General features: G+C 47.7%; 1 protein-coding gene across 1 annotated transcript in view; it reads right to left on the bottom strand.

The window, feature by feature from the left end:
• Positions 1 to 470: 470 nt before the first annotated feature.
• Positions 471 to 14,709, bottom strand: part of spint2 (serine peptidase inhibitor, Kunitz type, 2) — an 18,234-nt gene continuing 3,995 nt past the window's right edge. The window contains exons 2-9 of the mRNA XM_088627443.1: positions 13,250 to 13,420; positions 8,651 to 8,713; positions 8,209 to 8,259; positions 7,293 to 7,454; positions 5,202 to 5,258; positions 4,490 to 4,660; positions 3,819 to 3,854; positions 471 to 3,143 (exon numbers count right to left, since the gene is read on the bottom strand). Coding sequence (XP_088483569.1) covers positions 2,989 to 3,143; positions 3,819 to 3,854; positions 4,490 to 4,660; positions 5,202 to 5,258; positions 7,293 to 7,454; positions 8,209 to 8,259; positions 8,651 to 8,713; positions 13,250 to 13,420 — 866 coding nt within the window. The 3' untranslated portion in view covers positions 471 to 2,988. The remainder of the gene's footprint in view (positions 3,144 to 3,818; positions 3,855 to 4,489; positions 4,661 to 5,201; positions 5,259 to 7,292; positions 7,455 to 8,208; positions 8,260 to 8,650; positions 8,714 to 13,249; positions 13,421 to 14,709) is intronic.

The raw sequence follows: 14,709 nt of genomic DNA, 5'->3' as shown, positions 1-14,709 counted from the left end.
GATTCTTGATAATTTGTCTAGACTGAACTGACCTGCTACCGACTGCCTTTCTGTCATCCGCCTCGAAACAGTGCCCTCTTGTGGTTAGAATGGTGAACTGCAGCCTGTTAAAATCACCACTTCGGTTTACAAAAAACCTTAAAATGGATTATTTTGAACAGCTGCTACAAATTTGACAAATTCTGCGGGAATTTAAAGGGGTTACTGAACGTTTGGAATTTTACAGGATAATTGAATGCTCACAAATGATATTTTTGGAAGCTACACAGTGAATACATCATTTGATATATGTTTTTTCACAGAAATTAAAGTCTCAGTACTCAGTATTCTTGAGTCTTCAGCTGGAATTTATAATTTTGTGCTTACTTCAGATTGTAAAAATGGAAAATCTTAAAAGCAGAATATCAAAATCAACAGTAGCTGAAAAGAATCGTTGTAATTAAATTTCTAAATGAAAGGCTCAGATACACTTTTCTTTAGATTACTTTTTTATTTGGATTAGAGACTGAAACATCAGTACAAACTTAAAACGATTTAAAATCAATATTAAACTGACTTGTGAATGTAGTTCACAATGAACCCCTTTACCTTCATCTCTGTGAGATGAAAGGGACAATTATGTGATAAAAGACTGAAAAAAAGGGAAAAAATTCATCAAACAAATCATGAGCAGTACAAATAACTTTCACATATCCAACAAGACAGAATATCAGCTCATGAAACAATCATCGATACCAATGAACTTAAAAGAAACTTGACACCCTTTTTAAAACAGCTTCAGTGCTGCTCTCTCTGTTAGTGTGCACCGTCTAGAGCAAAAATGCTACTAGAAAAATATATTTTAGAATAAAAAAAGCTGAAAGCCGCCACCACAAAGAGAACCTACATGTACCCTGAATATTGTAAAAGTGACGTTTCTCTTTAAGTTTTATCTTTAAACACGAAGACGGAAAAGGATTGTGGAAAAACACCAGAAAGACATGACTGGAAAAGTGTTCTATCCCTGGTGTGTCAGAATGCGGATCTAGCAGAACACGGGCTCTGCTGTTTCTTGCTTGTCAGCCAATCTATTAATTTGCGCACTTTGGCTGTTTTTAGGTCTGTCCACTGCTTACAGAACAGATGCACTGCTGTCCTCAGTGCAGTCCGGGGGCCTGTAGACACGGGTCGGTGTGGATTCGCCTGACACCTAACTCCCCTGTGGGACGAGGGTGGACTGACTGCCAGGAGCTGAGCTGGATGCTGTCTGTCCAGAGACGGAAGAGCCAGGTGCTCTTGGAAATAATAGCTTTTCACCTGCAGGGCCTTCAGTGCACAAGTCAAGTGGCACCACTGTTGTGCAGAATAAGCCCAGCAGGCTGACATGGCGCTGATAGACTCACTGAAACCTAATACAACACAAAATAAGAAAACCTTAAGGCTGCTTAATGATCCAGCAGACAAAAAGCTTGTGAAACCTTTTTATTTGTATGCATTAGAGCTAAGAACAGCTTCACAATGGGGATGAGAAGGACCTCAAAAAGCAGTGTTTAGGTCTAAACCATCATGATATCAATTAAGCTGCTCCAACACCCGTGATTGAAAGGCTTATAACAGAACCAACACATCAGCTACTGCCTAATTATAAACAACGGGTCCTCCAAACGAAGATTCCGAGGGACTATTGATAAGGGATAATGCCGGCCAGTTGCTGGGCTTTGATTTTTAAAGCAGCTGTTACAGGAAGGTCATTATGATTGTCTGTCCTTTGCACAGAAGACCTAGTTAACAGTGTCTGTATTAACTGCCGTTATTCGTGTTGTTCCGATCCTTCCATGAACCTCCCAGTGTCACGCCAACCCCTGTGTTTCCTGTGGAACTGGTGCCATGGGAAGCAGTGGGCGAGGAACAGAGCGACTGCGACAGAACTTCACTGGCAGCTTTACTGGGTGTCAAACCGTAAAATAAGGAACTTCAAAACAAAACCAGAGGAAGAAGAGGTTGTTCCCACAATAACCTCTCCCATCGCAGCCTAAGGCAACACATCGCTGCGTGTGACGCCACCTCTACAGACTGGACACTTCAACCTGGCACACAATCTGGGGGTCAAAGGTCACGCCCACAGGAAGTGATGACACACTGGCCTTCAGGTTCACAAACCAACGGGTTAAGAATAATGGTGGACGAGACCAGTCGCTCCCAGGCAGAATACAAGGTTAATTTTTTTATCAATTCCTGCCGTTTGCAGCCATTGAGACATTCTAAAAAAACTTTCCCTGTCCAGCACAAAGCAAATTCCTTAACGCTTTTTTTTTTGTTGTTGTAAATTGCGCAGCTGGAGCTGTCATTACTAGCCTGTTCGTGCCTCATGTTCCGTCCAGCAGAGCTGCGGTTGTTTCCATTTAGAAATCATTTTTCTAGCTGAAGTCTTTTTCTTCCTGGCTGCCTTTTCTTTTACCAGGACAGCGGGACAACACCCCTGAACGAATTTCTGGGCCCTTCTCCTACTCGAGAAAATGGGAGCTGCAATAAAAATGCTGATCGCGGGGGAAAAAGAAAGGTGGAGCGCAGCTGCCAGGAGACCACATTTTTCTTAGCTGGGAAGGGAAGCTGCGGATCGTGATCAGCAGGACGACACCTGCTTGCTTGGGCAACAGAAATGGACCATGTCGGCCGACACTGGGCGCACTGCTGCATCCTGTTCGGACGTAGGTTAGAGTAGAGACGTGGGTTTGGGAGACAGGCCAGTGGAGAAAATGGGACGGCCCTTTCTGCACCGCACTGAGGAGGGCATGCGTTCTCTGCTATAGGGAAAGGGGAAGGAACTGACAGGCAGCAGAGCATCGTGCTACAAAAGAGGAGTGAGGGTTCGAAGAGAGAAGGAGATCAGGGGCTGGAGGGGGCGAGGGAGAGTTGCGACAGGCCCTGTGTTGCAGACGTGAGCAGGAGGGGGCAAGGGTGCCGACAGTGGGGAATTCTGGGAAGCGAGGCGGGACTGCGCGTCACCCCTCAGGCCTTCTGGGAAGAGTCCTCTCGGGGCAGCAGCTCCTCCTTGTCGTCCCGCCGGCTGTGCAGGCGGCGGCGCACCTTCCTGAGCGACAGCAGGATCAGGGCCAGGACCAGCAGTCCCGTCATGATGGCCAGAGTGGTGGCCATGATGAAGGCTTCCAGAGGGAAGAGAGACGAGAGACAAGCTGTGGTTTAATGAACATACTCTGCATGGGATTCGGAAATAAGCAATGTTGTCCAATCAACATTTAACTCCGGGAACAATTTAAGCACGTCGACTGTCCTCTAGAATCATATTGTCAGAGAGGTGATGCTCAGTTTAGTTCTCTCTATTATTGCCACAATCGTACTGCAACAGAAGTCAGAGCTGTTGGTCTAAAATTAATTGGCTTCGTTTTGTCAGTCTTATGAATGGGCACAGCATCAGCAACTCTCCCATGAGAAGACTTCTGTCTTACGTGACTGCAGACCACCCATTAACTCCTTCAGCTCTTCTATGCTAATAGTAATCAATCCAGAACTGGAAAAAAACCTTTTGTTTTTCATTTGAGCCTCCATCTCTCACTCTCAGCTTTCTAGTCACCTTTCCACCTGCATCTGGAGTTCATTGCACTCTATTCCTTCAACTTTATAGATCATTTCTTCCTCCTTGTGTTTTTCTTAATTCTTCATCTTCATAAACTATTTGGCCCTTCTGCTGTCTTACTCAAAGTTCCTTACGCACGAGCTAGTCCAACTAGATCTGCCCTGAAGGGATCCCAGTAACTCCGAGATGGAAAACAAGCTGATCCAATTCGCACTGCTCATGCTAGTGGTTACTCAAGTCTTACCTGGGGTGAAACGATGTCCGTGTCCATTGTGATAGCCTGCAAAAGATAAATGTATGAGCCAGATTCTAGCCGACGGCTAGCTTTGAACTGGGCCTCAGATTCTCCCTTCATGTCTGGTCTTATTTCCCTGCGATAATACCAAGCCAAGCCCCACCCCACCCACTCAAGTTCATCCCACCCCACTCCTATCTAACCCTAACCCAAACCAAAAACCCACTTTGCTACAATGATTGCAACAACAACAACAAGTGTCAGCTTCCTATTGTTTATATACAGTGAACACTGTGTCGAAGCTGCCATTAGGTGAGACATTCCTGCACTGTGGGTGGCTTCATTTATTCGCCAGGCAAGATCAGCCTGCTTGTATCCGAATGATCACAGCTGCAGGCCAGCCAGCAAATCCGATCCCCAGCTGGGGGTGCCCCGGAGCGCCCACTCACGTCCGCCATTGCTGCACGAGGTTAGCGGTGCCTACGTCATGGCAACGAGACATTCCTGCCCCCCCCCCCAAAGCACCTGGGCCGTCCTCTCATGAAAGAAACGGATCTGGAGGGAAAACTCACGCGCTTGCCTCGCGGTCGTGCTACTTCAAGTGAACCTGTAAGCTACTCCCAGCTGGATTTCACAGCCTGTCTCACTATCTGTCTGGACCGCTCTGCTCCAGTCGGTACCTTGCGACCCCAGGCAGTGGGCCAGGCACTCCTGCGCGCTGCTGTAGCGGTTCTGGTTGCCCTGGCAACCCCCATAGGTGAAGGGCAGGCAGTCCTGGGTGCTGGGGCTGAAGAAGAAGGCGGGGAAGGCGCCGCGGCAGGGTCCGACCTCGGGTGAGGCCAGGCAGGAGTCTGTTCAGGGAGAGAGAGGAAGCTTAGCGCAGCAGCAGCTCCTGTCTCTGTACATTACTGTGCTCTGGCAGAACAGCGCCACCTAGTGCACACAGAGGGCTCTTTGTTTTGAATGTGGAGACTAGGTTCCAGTTAAGTGGGCCGTGTTCCTTGCTCTCTGGAGTTCAGGGTGATTGCAGGGTTATGGACTTTAACGAGCTGAAACACAGCGCTTGGGGTGAAAGGAATATGTGTCCAGGCTGAAGCGCAAGTTCAAAGAGCTCTGGGACGAGAAAGCAGCGAAAAGCACAGCACCTTGGTTATGGAATTAGGAGTGTTTCAGTGCATGAGTCCTGACAGTAATAAACACCAAAAACAAAGAGCCTTATGTATGTGAAGTGCCGAATTGTATTATAAAGTCAACGTACCTTAAATACTGAATTATTTTTTAAACGTATTTTACTTTAATACTAAAACAGATGAACAGACTGACAGAGAGACAGACAGCCTTTGGTCCAGTCTTTACGCGTAAGGGAATGATGAAAAGGACAAACACACATACCATGGTACTCTTTGGAAGAGTCAGTGGCCGTTTTCTTGGGCACAGGGATGACTGAAACTGTGAAAGAACAAGCAGCTTTTAACAGTATTGCCCACACTGGATTGAATTCTCTCTGTTCTGTTGACACACGGGCCCCATCTTAAACCACACTGTCTCTTCTTTAAAGGACATTTCTCATCTGTTCTGTAATAAGCAGTTCAAACAGAACAGTACAAGCTACCTCCTCCTCCTTCAAAAACAACGAGCTACAGTGCCTTGCGAAAGTATTCGGCCCCCTTGAACTTTTCAACCTTTTGCCACATTTCAGGCTTCAAACATAAAGATATAAATTTTTTATTTTATGTGAAGAATCACCAACAAGTGGGACACAATTGTGAAGTGGAACGAAATCTATTGGATTTTTGAAACTTTTTTAACTAATAAAAAAATGAAAAGTGGGGCGTGCAAAATTATTCGGCCCCTTTACTTTCAGTGCAGCAAACTCACTCCAGAAGTTCAGCGAGGATCTCTGAATGATCCAATGTTGTCCTAAATGACTGATGGTGATAAATAGAATCCACCTGTGTGTAATCAAGTCTCTGTATAAATGCACCTGCTCTGTGATAGTCTCAAGGTTCTGTTGAAAGCGCAGAGAGCATCATGAAGACCAAGGAACACACCAGGCAGGTCCGTAATACTGTTGTGGAGAAGTTTAAAGCCGGATTTGGATACAAAAAGATTTCCCAAGCTTCAAACATCCCAAGGAGCACTGTGCAAGCGATCATCTTGAAATGGAAGGAGTATCAGACCACTGCAAATCTACCAAGACCTGGCCGTCCCTCTAAACTTTCAGCTCAGACAAGGAGAAGACTGATCAGAGATGCAGCCAAGAGGCCCATGATCACTCTGGATGAACTGCAGAGAACTACAGCTGAGGTGGGAGAGTCTGTCCATAGGACAACAATCAGTCTTACACTGCACAAATCTGGCCTTTATGGAAGAGTGGCAAGAAGAAAGCCATTTCTCAAAGATATCCATAAAAAGTCTCGTCTAAAGTTTGCCACAAGCCACCTGGGAGACACCCCAAACATGTGGAAGAAGGTGCTCTGGTCAGATGAAACCAAAATCGAACTTTTTGGCCACAATGCAAAACGATATGTTTGGCGTAAAAGCAACACAGCTCATCACCCTCAACACACCATCCCCACTGTCAAACATGGTGGTGGCAGCATCATGGTTTGGGCCTGCTTTTCTTCAGCAGGGACAGGGAAGATGGTTAAAATTGAGGGGAAGATGGATGCAGCCAAATACAGGACCATTCTGGATGAAAACCTGTTGGAGTCTGCAAAAGACCTGAAACTGGGACGGAGATTTATCTTCCAACAAGACAATGATCCCAAACATACAGCAAAATCTACAAAGGAATGGTTCACAAATAAACGTATCCAGGTGTTTGAATGGCCAAGTCAAAGTCAAGACCTGAATCCAATCGAGAATCTGTGGAAAGAGCTGAAAACTGCTGTTCACAAACGCTCTCCATCCAACCTCACTGAGCTCGAGCTGTTTTGCAAGGAAGAATGGGCAAGAATTTCAGTCTCTCGATGTGCAAAACTGATAGAGACATACCCCAAGCGACTTGCAGCTGTAATCGCACCAAAAGTTGGCTCTACAAAGTATTAACGCAAGGGGGCCGAATAATTTTGCACGCCCCACTTTTCATTTTTTTATTAGTTAAAAAAGTTTCAAAAATACAATAGATTTCGTTCAACTTCACAATTGTGTCCCACTTGTTGGTGATTCTTCACATAAAATAAAAAATTTATATCTTTATGTTTGAAGCCTGAAATGTGGCAAAAGGTTGAAAAGTTCAAGGGGGCCGAATACTTTCGCAAGGCACTGTATATTCCTGGACTTAAGGGAGAGGAACAGAGTATTGTTTTATCTTAAATAGAGAAGATAAAAAGGCCCCAGTACTATCCTAAACCCTCAATGGCATGGACTCTGAAAGTGCACGTCTTTACACAAGGGGTGGCGGGAGTGTGGAACAAGCTGACACGCTGGGTCCTGTCCTGAGGGTTATTATAGCGAATAACTGCACGGCGAGATGCTCACCTTGACAGGAGGCCAGGCACTCCTCCTCCGAGAGGTAATTGTTCTGGTTTCCGTGGCAACCCCCGTAGATGAACAGATGGCAGGTGTGGGTGGTCTTGTTGTAGAAGTAGCGTGGAATGGAGGCCCGGCACAACCCCACCTTGACCGGGGCCTCGCACTTCTCTGAGGACGGGACAGGCGGAGACCGGGGCTGAGAGGGGCAGCGGGAGCGCGTGTGGACCGGACGAGGCCGAGAGATGGACCGAGACGGACAGGGCGGCTGCACTCAAGTTCATCCCACCCCCACTACTATCTCTCTCCACCCCACCCCACCCACTCAAGTTCATCCCACCCCACTCCTCTCTCTCTCCACCCCACCCACTCAAGTTCATCCCACCCTACCCACTCCTATCTCTCTCCACCCCACCCCACCCACTCAAGTTCATCCCACCCTACCCACTCAAGTTCATCTCACCCCACTCCTATCTCTCTCCACCCCACCCCACCCCACCCACTCAAGTTCATCCCACCCCACTCCTATCTCTCTCCACCCCACCCCACCCACTCAAGTTCATCCCACCCCACTCCTATCTCTCTCCACCCCACCCCACCCACTCAAGTTCATCCCACCCTACCCACTCAAGTTCATCTCACCCCACTCCTATCTCTCTCCACCCCACCCACTCAAGTTCATCCCACCCCACTCCTATCTCTCTCCACCCCACCCCACCCACTCAAGTTCATCTCACTCCACTGCACTCCACCCTACCCACTCAGCTTGACCCCATACCACTCTATCTCACTCCACTCCTCCCTGCTCCGCCCCAGCACCTGCTGCCCAGGTGTGCCAGGGGGCCGCGCCCAGCCGATGGTACGAGACTGCAGCCCCCGACACCCTGCCACACCACCCGGAGCGCACGCTGGGGAAGGAACTTACCTGCATACTCGTCCACGGGCATCGTCTTGCCATCTCCCTCGGGCAGGTCGGCTGGGAAGACAGGGAAGAAACGGCGTCACTCCCAGCTAGACGCGCAGCGCAGACCCGGAACTGGTCAGGACTGTCGAGGGATGATGGGGTTTGCCACCACGACCCCAAGTACCCCAAGCCTGGAATCTTAACCCACATGCCGACGTGAACAGGATTTGACCCCAAAGACTGCAGAGCTCTCTTGGGCAAAAACAAAATCGCCCTGCTCATCCCACTGGGAGTGAAGGACTGACCCCAGAGCGAGCGGGGCTCTGGGACCGGGCTGCACACAGTCCCACAGCCCCACAGGCCTGAAGCCCTGGCACACCGCTGCAGCCTCTTGCCCAAGACCAGACTGCCTGCTGGGCTCTCCTCACCTCCACCCGCATCCCCAAGCCACGTGGGCACTTACCATTCTGCTGCACGGGAGCCATTCTCCTGGAGAACGAGGGCTTGTCGTCAGCGGGGGCAGGAGCTGGGGAGAGGAACGGGCACAGTGAGAGACGACGCGCCCCCTCCGTGCCCCTGTGACTGCGCGTGGGACGGAAGTCACAGAAGTGACAGCACCCCCTGAAAGCTGGGCAGCGAGACACTCTGCTAAAACAGGGGACCCAGTCTTCTGATGCAGTGGTCTTACCTTAGGGCGTGGGGCTACTCATGCTCAGAGCCCGCAAACCACCAGGTTCGAACGTCAGCAGGGGCAGGGCGAGCTGTGCTCATCGTGTGTCTGAGCAGCAACGGAAAATACAGTGACACCTTCAACAATAACTACACTCCTTTTCAGAGCCAGCGCTCACAGATTTGCTCTTCGGGTTACACCAACTGGCATGGAGACAAGACACACAAGAGCCTCCTCCAGTTTCCACTCTCTTAGGCTCTTCAGGTATGTGCGTGTTAAAGCAAACAGAGAACGCCTTCCCTGCAACGCCGCAGGTGACACGGAGCCCATCCACTCCAGAGCTCACACCTGGGACACGCGTGACCTGACGGGCGCACACAAACAGCAACAGCAGCGTCCACATGCTACGTTTCTATAAAAGCGTTATAGAATCTTGAAATGCCATCATTTACGATCTCTGCAGCGTCAAAATGTTATCGGGTAACTACGGATACCAGCTTGGCCACAAAATGTTACTCGAGTTCAAAAGAATAATTACAAATCAAAATCATTTCGAGCACGTGGAAAAATCAGAAACCATTTTAGTGGGCTACCCAAAATCTCGACATTAAATTTATTCCACGCTTTTCTATTATACAAAACACAGTTGCTGAAACCCATCCTTTTCAGGGTTAAAGCAAATCAGTTCACCTCTAATATTCAGCCTTAAGCTTCTGATGACAAAAGACATAGAAAATGCACTGATTCTGGACCCCCTGAGGAATGGAGCCTGGAACATCGGTCCTAGAAAGATATGCAGAATCATGCTTGGAGACGCTGACTTATGGGGTGCACATGAGCCCTGATTGGATTCTGGGACTGTTCCTGAAAACCAGGTGGTCAAGATAGGCCAGACAATCCTTTATTTAGCATTAATCTCTCTAATCTGCTTTGTAATCCTCCCACTGCTATGCCTGGGTAAACCTGCTCATATTTAAAGTGTCAACAAAGCTAAGCTCAAGAAAAAGAAATATACAGAAACAAAACATCAAATTCAGATTTTCAGATGATGGTGGAAAGATTCCACTTATGTATAAGTAACAGTTACATTTCACAGTCTTAATGACATTCAAGAATATTTTTAACAAAGCACCCCATCGATATACCGGGGTGAAATCCACACAGATGCTCAGGTGACACCAGGCTGGTGGGGACAGGAGCTGGCTGTGTAAGTGTTGAACTTCAGGTCCCATCCTAAGCAAGTGGTGCCCCAGGCACTCCTGCCCATCCAGTTCAGCGTGTTTGTCTGGTTGCACAGGGGCTGGGCTGGGTCTGTGGGCCAGGTGAATCACCGACGTGGAAAAAAACTCCTGATGCATCGGCTGAGGCGGCCAGACAGGTTTGTCAGCTTTCCCAGAGTCCTCTGTACACTCCCTGAAAGGATTACATCACAGCGTCGCGTCTGGAGGTAAACGACCGAGGACTACTGCCCTAGTGAAAGACCAATCCCCAGCTGTGTAGATTCCCAGGGGGGGCCAATGTACCGATAACCGACTCCAGTCCTTTCTTCCCTGCAATCCATTGAGGATGGGGACCTCAAGAGGGATTTCCGCGTCACACCCCCAGCTCCACTCAGCTGTTCCCCTGTCCCCCACCATGGTGATGCATAACACACCAGGACAGAATGGCCTTTCGACACCAGAGCCCGACAGGAGACAGGACAAGCAGCACAGAAAACTGCCGATTGTTTTCACTGGTTTTCAGACATCACCGCGTGGAAGAACAGAGGGGCTCCCTTATTTTGTATCTTTGAAAAACTCTCTCTGCCCACTGCTTGTTTCTGTTTGAACTATTTCATGAACCAAGACAATAAACAGCCCTTGGGCCACAGAAGACAAGCCGAAAAGGGCTCAAGGCCTGTTGTTTAAATTTAAATGAAATTAGAAGCCAGAGTCACTCACTCCTTTCTACCGAGTTTGTAATTAAGATCTGTGCAGTTTATGTACAGCTCTTTTTAAGCTGAACTGTAAGAAGCTGCATACAAGTTGCCATTTTACAGCTACACTGCTAGTGTTCAAGGTCACCAGTTTGAAAACCCCTCCTTTAACAACTACACACTGAAGCAAAAAGGCTTTAAGTAAAGAATGAAGCACCGAGCCAGTTTGCTGTCAGAAACAGAAGCCTTTTTATTTAAGAACTGCTAAGATTACAGGGCGGCTCCAGCATCTGAGAAAAACTGGGTCGATACCGTGGGCTGGGGTATATTTTGGAACCTTAACCTGAAACAGAGTAACAGAGAAGCAACTTAAAAATAATTCCTCTACACCTAACTTAAACCCCCCACACCCAAAACCAGAATCCTCACAGTTACAGGAGCTTTCAATGGTACAGGAACAAAGGAGCAACAAAGCCACCCGCCTCCCAGGAAATTCTCGCTACTGTAAACTTATTTCATTACATCAGCTGTACTACCAAGATCAGCCTCAGCCTTCACTCCTGCATTCGCTAACCGTTTTTAATCAGTTCTGATACATTAGGCCACTTGGGTGAGATCAATTTCACGCTTTCTGCGCCAGAAAGGCAGACTTTCTGAGTTCTGGATCTTTGCTGCATCTATCGGCACAATCCATTCCAGTTCTGATTGGTTACACTTCCTGGGCAACTTGTCATAACCTTTCTCTACACGCCCAGACATGCAGGGTGAATTAGAAACCCAGGCAGGCAGGCTGTCTGTGTTGCAAAGTCAGCTCGACAGGAACCATATGCGTGTCCAACGGTTTCCTTCAGGTTACTTTTGAAGTGGGAACAGGCACTCACAGCTCCATCTGCACTGACAGCTTTCCAAGTTTCCAAGCCATTGGGCTGAAAACCATAAGATTAAAACACTCACTCAGCAAACCATTCCGTTAACTCTGCGCCACAAATGTGCATTTTACATGAACAGGGTGATGTGAACCAATTTCCTGCAGACATGAAAGACATTCCACTGATCTTCCAGCCCTAGAAAGAACGATGCATTGACCTCAGTTTGCTGTTCCAATTTTGTTCAAGGCAGATACCAAGATTACATAATCTGGACCTGCTTTCAGAGAAAATATTTGCCACAAAAAAACTTAAAGAATCTGTACCACTGTTCAAAAACAACTCCCCTTTCAGGCCCTGGAGTTCTCATCAGTAACACTGCCCAACCCTCCCCTTCAATTCCAACACACATCAACAGCCCATCAACACAGAAACTTATATTCTCCGTCTTCGGAGTGTCCCAGCGTTACAGCATGTTTCGGTTACGGCTCCTGGCGCTCACCTCTCGGACACACCAGAACAAGCTACATCTCCATACACTTTTCTACCTCCGTTTGCCAAATGGATCAAAAGAAAACCATATAATGTGTTACACAACTCTTCCATCGTGAACTGCAGAAGACCAGGAATAAGGACAAATGCTTGCACTGAATCTGACAACCCACTCAATAAATTAGGTAATTATTTGTAAATCACTTTAAAACAAATCCTAGTGAGGTAAGGGCTGAAGCTGGGGTGTAGGGTTCTTTGTTTCCTGTTTGCGTGTCACTGCTGTTAATTCCCCTCCCTCCTGAAAAAATTTGAGCTAATGCGTCTTCACTGACCCTTAATATGCTGCAATTAATTCTTTATTATTGGTTTCAATCTGTGGATTTATAATTGGATTATTAATGCTATAATAAATGATACACATAACTCAGCTGCATTATAAGCTTGAACATTTGCTGCAGCAGGTTTTCTGTATGTTTAACTTCTCAACAGCTGAAGCCAGGAAGAATAGATGAGTGGTCCAGTTAAACATTAATGGGATAGGTTTCTCCCTTCCCCCATCTGAGCAGGACACACAAGACATGAGCATGCTTGTTCTGTGCTTCAGCGTCTTATCTGCAGTCATTTTAACACGACTGATCTCATAAGCAAATTATCCGTCTGCAACCCGAGACGCTGAAAGAGCCCCCTAGTGCCTGATGCCCCGCACTGCACCTGTGCTCACCTCACACTTGCAAGAATACTGCTGAAGCACAGATGCTATAGCCTTAAGCCACAAACAATATAAAGTACAACCACACAGCGCCGCTCTAGGTCGGGCAAGCTGATCTCCAGTCCTGGACAGCTGGTGTTTTCTCTAAGCACCAGCATATGAACGCCTGCTCAAGTGCTTCAGTTGAGCCGATAACGAGACCATTTTGGCTGTTTAGAAATGTAGAAGGAATGGAAAACCTCCCGGACCAGAATGTGACAAACCTGTACTCGCAGTTTAAAACAGAGCAGGGGGTCACAGCCGCTGTGCGACTGGCATCGCGACGTCGGCGTTTAAAGCAAAGGAGAGCAAGCACTGGGGTCCCGCTGCCGGGGATCGCCACAGGTGTCTGACAGGGCCGGCCGACTCACCTTTGACCCCGCTGCAGGCTGCCTCGCACTGCTCCATGGTCTCGTAGTTGTTGGCGTTGCCCTCGCAGCCGCCGTAGGTGAACGGCAGGCAGGTCTGGTTGGCCGCCAAGTAGTAGAAGCGTGGGAAGGCGGCGCGGCAGGGGCCCATCACGGCCGGGGAGAGGCAGTTAGCTGAGAGAGGGCAGAGAGACGCCAGCGTCGTCAAGTCTCGCCCCGTAACCAGCAGGGCTCTCGCACAGAATCAAGAGGGCCACGACGATGCTGAACAAGACCCCACAAGTTACCCAAGGAACAGCCCACCCATCTCTGATCTAGCCAGGCGCTTCTTTACCCAAAGGGTGGTGGGAGAGTGGAACAAGCTTCCACAGACAGCAGTGGAAGCTGACAACACCCCTGGCTTCTTGCATGAAAGGACTGGATGAGATCCTGGGATCGACACGCTACCAAACGGACAAGACGCCATTTGCTGTCGGCATTTAAATACACTTCCACACAGTTTCCACATTTCCCTGAGCTCTTTCACATCCAGACTCAAAACTTTCTTCTTTTGAAGAGCATTTTTCTTTAACAAGTTCAGTGTCTGCCCCTTCATATTCCAAATGCTTACTGGGGTTGTGCAATTCTGCTGTCTCCTCTACTTGGGTGCATTTTTTGTAAAGCACTTTGAGAAGCCACTTGTAAAGGCGCTATATAAAATAAAGCTCATTTTTATTATAACACGTCCCATCATGCCTGTTTGGCAGTTTATTTCCAGTCCCTGAAGGCGAGGAATCTCAAATCTTCAGGAATCTGCGAAGCCCCAGTCTGGATGGTTTTTCAGGTCACCAGTTTCTAAAGATATGAAACACTTCCACTGTGATCTATTAAACAGGGTGTTTTTTTAATTAAAAGATAAATTACTTAATACATTAAGTCAATTAAAGAGCATTTACTGTACGTCTTAAATCAAAGTACTCTTCAGCCCCCTAGGACCGGAGTTCTCTTAATGGGAAAGGTTACTTACTTAATTGATCAAAAGCTTACAGCTGTTGTCAACCTTTAAGAACAGGTGACCTATAAACTAATTGGACTTGGGCTCTGCAGGAGCAGGGGCTGGAGTCTCCTGCTGGAGACTGATGATACATACTGCTGGCCTGAGACCTTCATATCCACTTAATCCTCAGCAGTATCAGCCAGCAGGGGAGACAGCCTTTCAGAATGAGACAAGCCCTTGCTGCTGACGTCTGTGAAAAACACTTCAATGAGAGAGAGATACATTGTATCCCAGAGATGACATCGTGTCTGGAAAATAATCACCTACAAGCTAGAGGTACCCGTTAACCTAATTAAAAGTAATTAATGGCAAAACTACACAGGAACAAGTCACGCATCCTGGCTGATGGCCCTGAGAGTCTAGGGTTAAGGATCATGGCTTTTAAGTGCACAATGTAAATCTTACTCTCATTCTTTACAAGGTTTGG

The sequence above is a fragment of the Lepisosteus platostomus genome, chromosome 4 (genome assembly GCF_059453375.1).
Source record: "Lepisosteus platostomus isolate fLepPlt1 chromosome 4, fLepPlt1.hap1, whole genome shotgun sequence".
NCBI classification, from domain to species: domain Eukaryota; kingdom Metazoa; phylum Chordata; class Actinopteri; order Semionotiformes; family Lepisosteidae; genus Lepisosteus; species Lepisosteus platostomus.
This window is presented reverse-complemented; position numbering and strand designations above follow the sequence as displayed.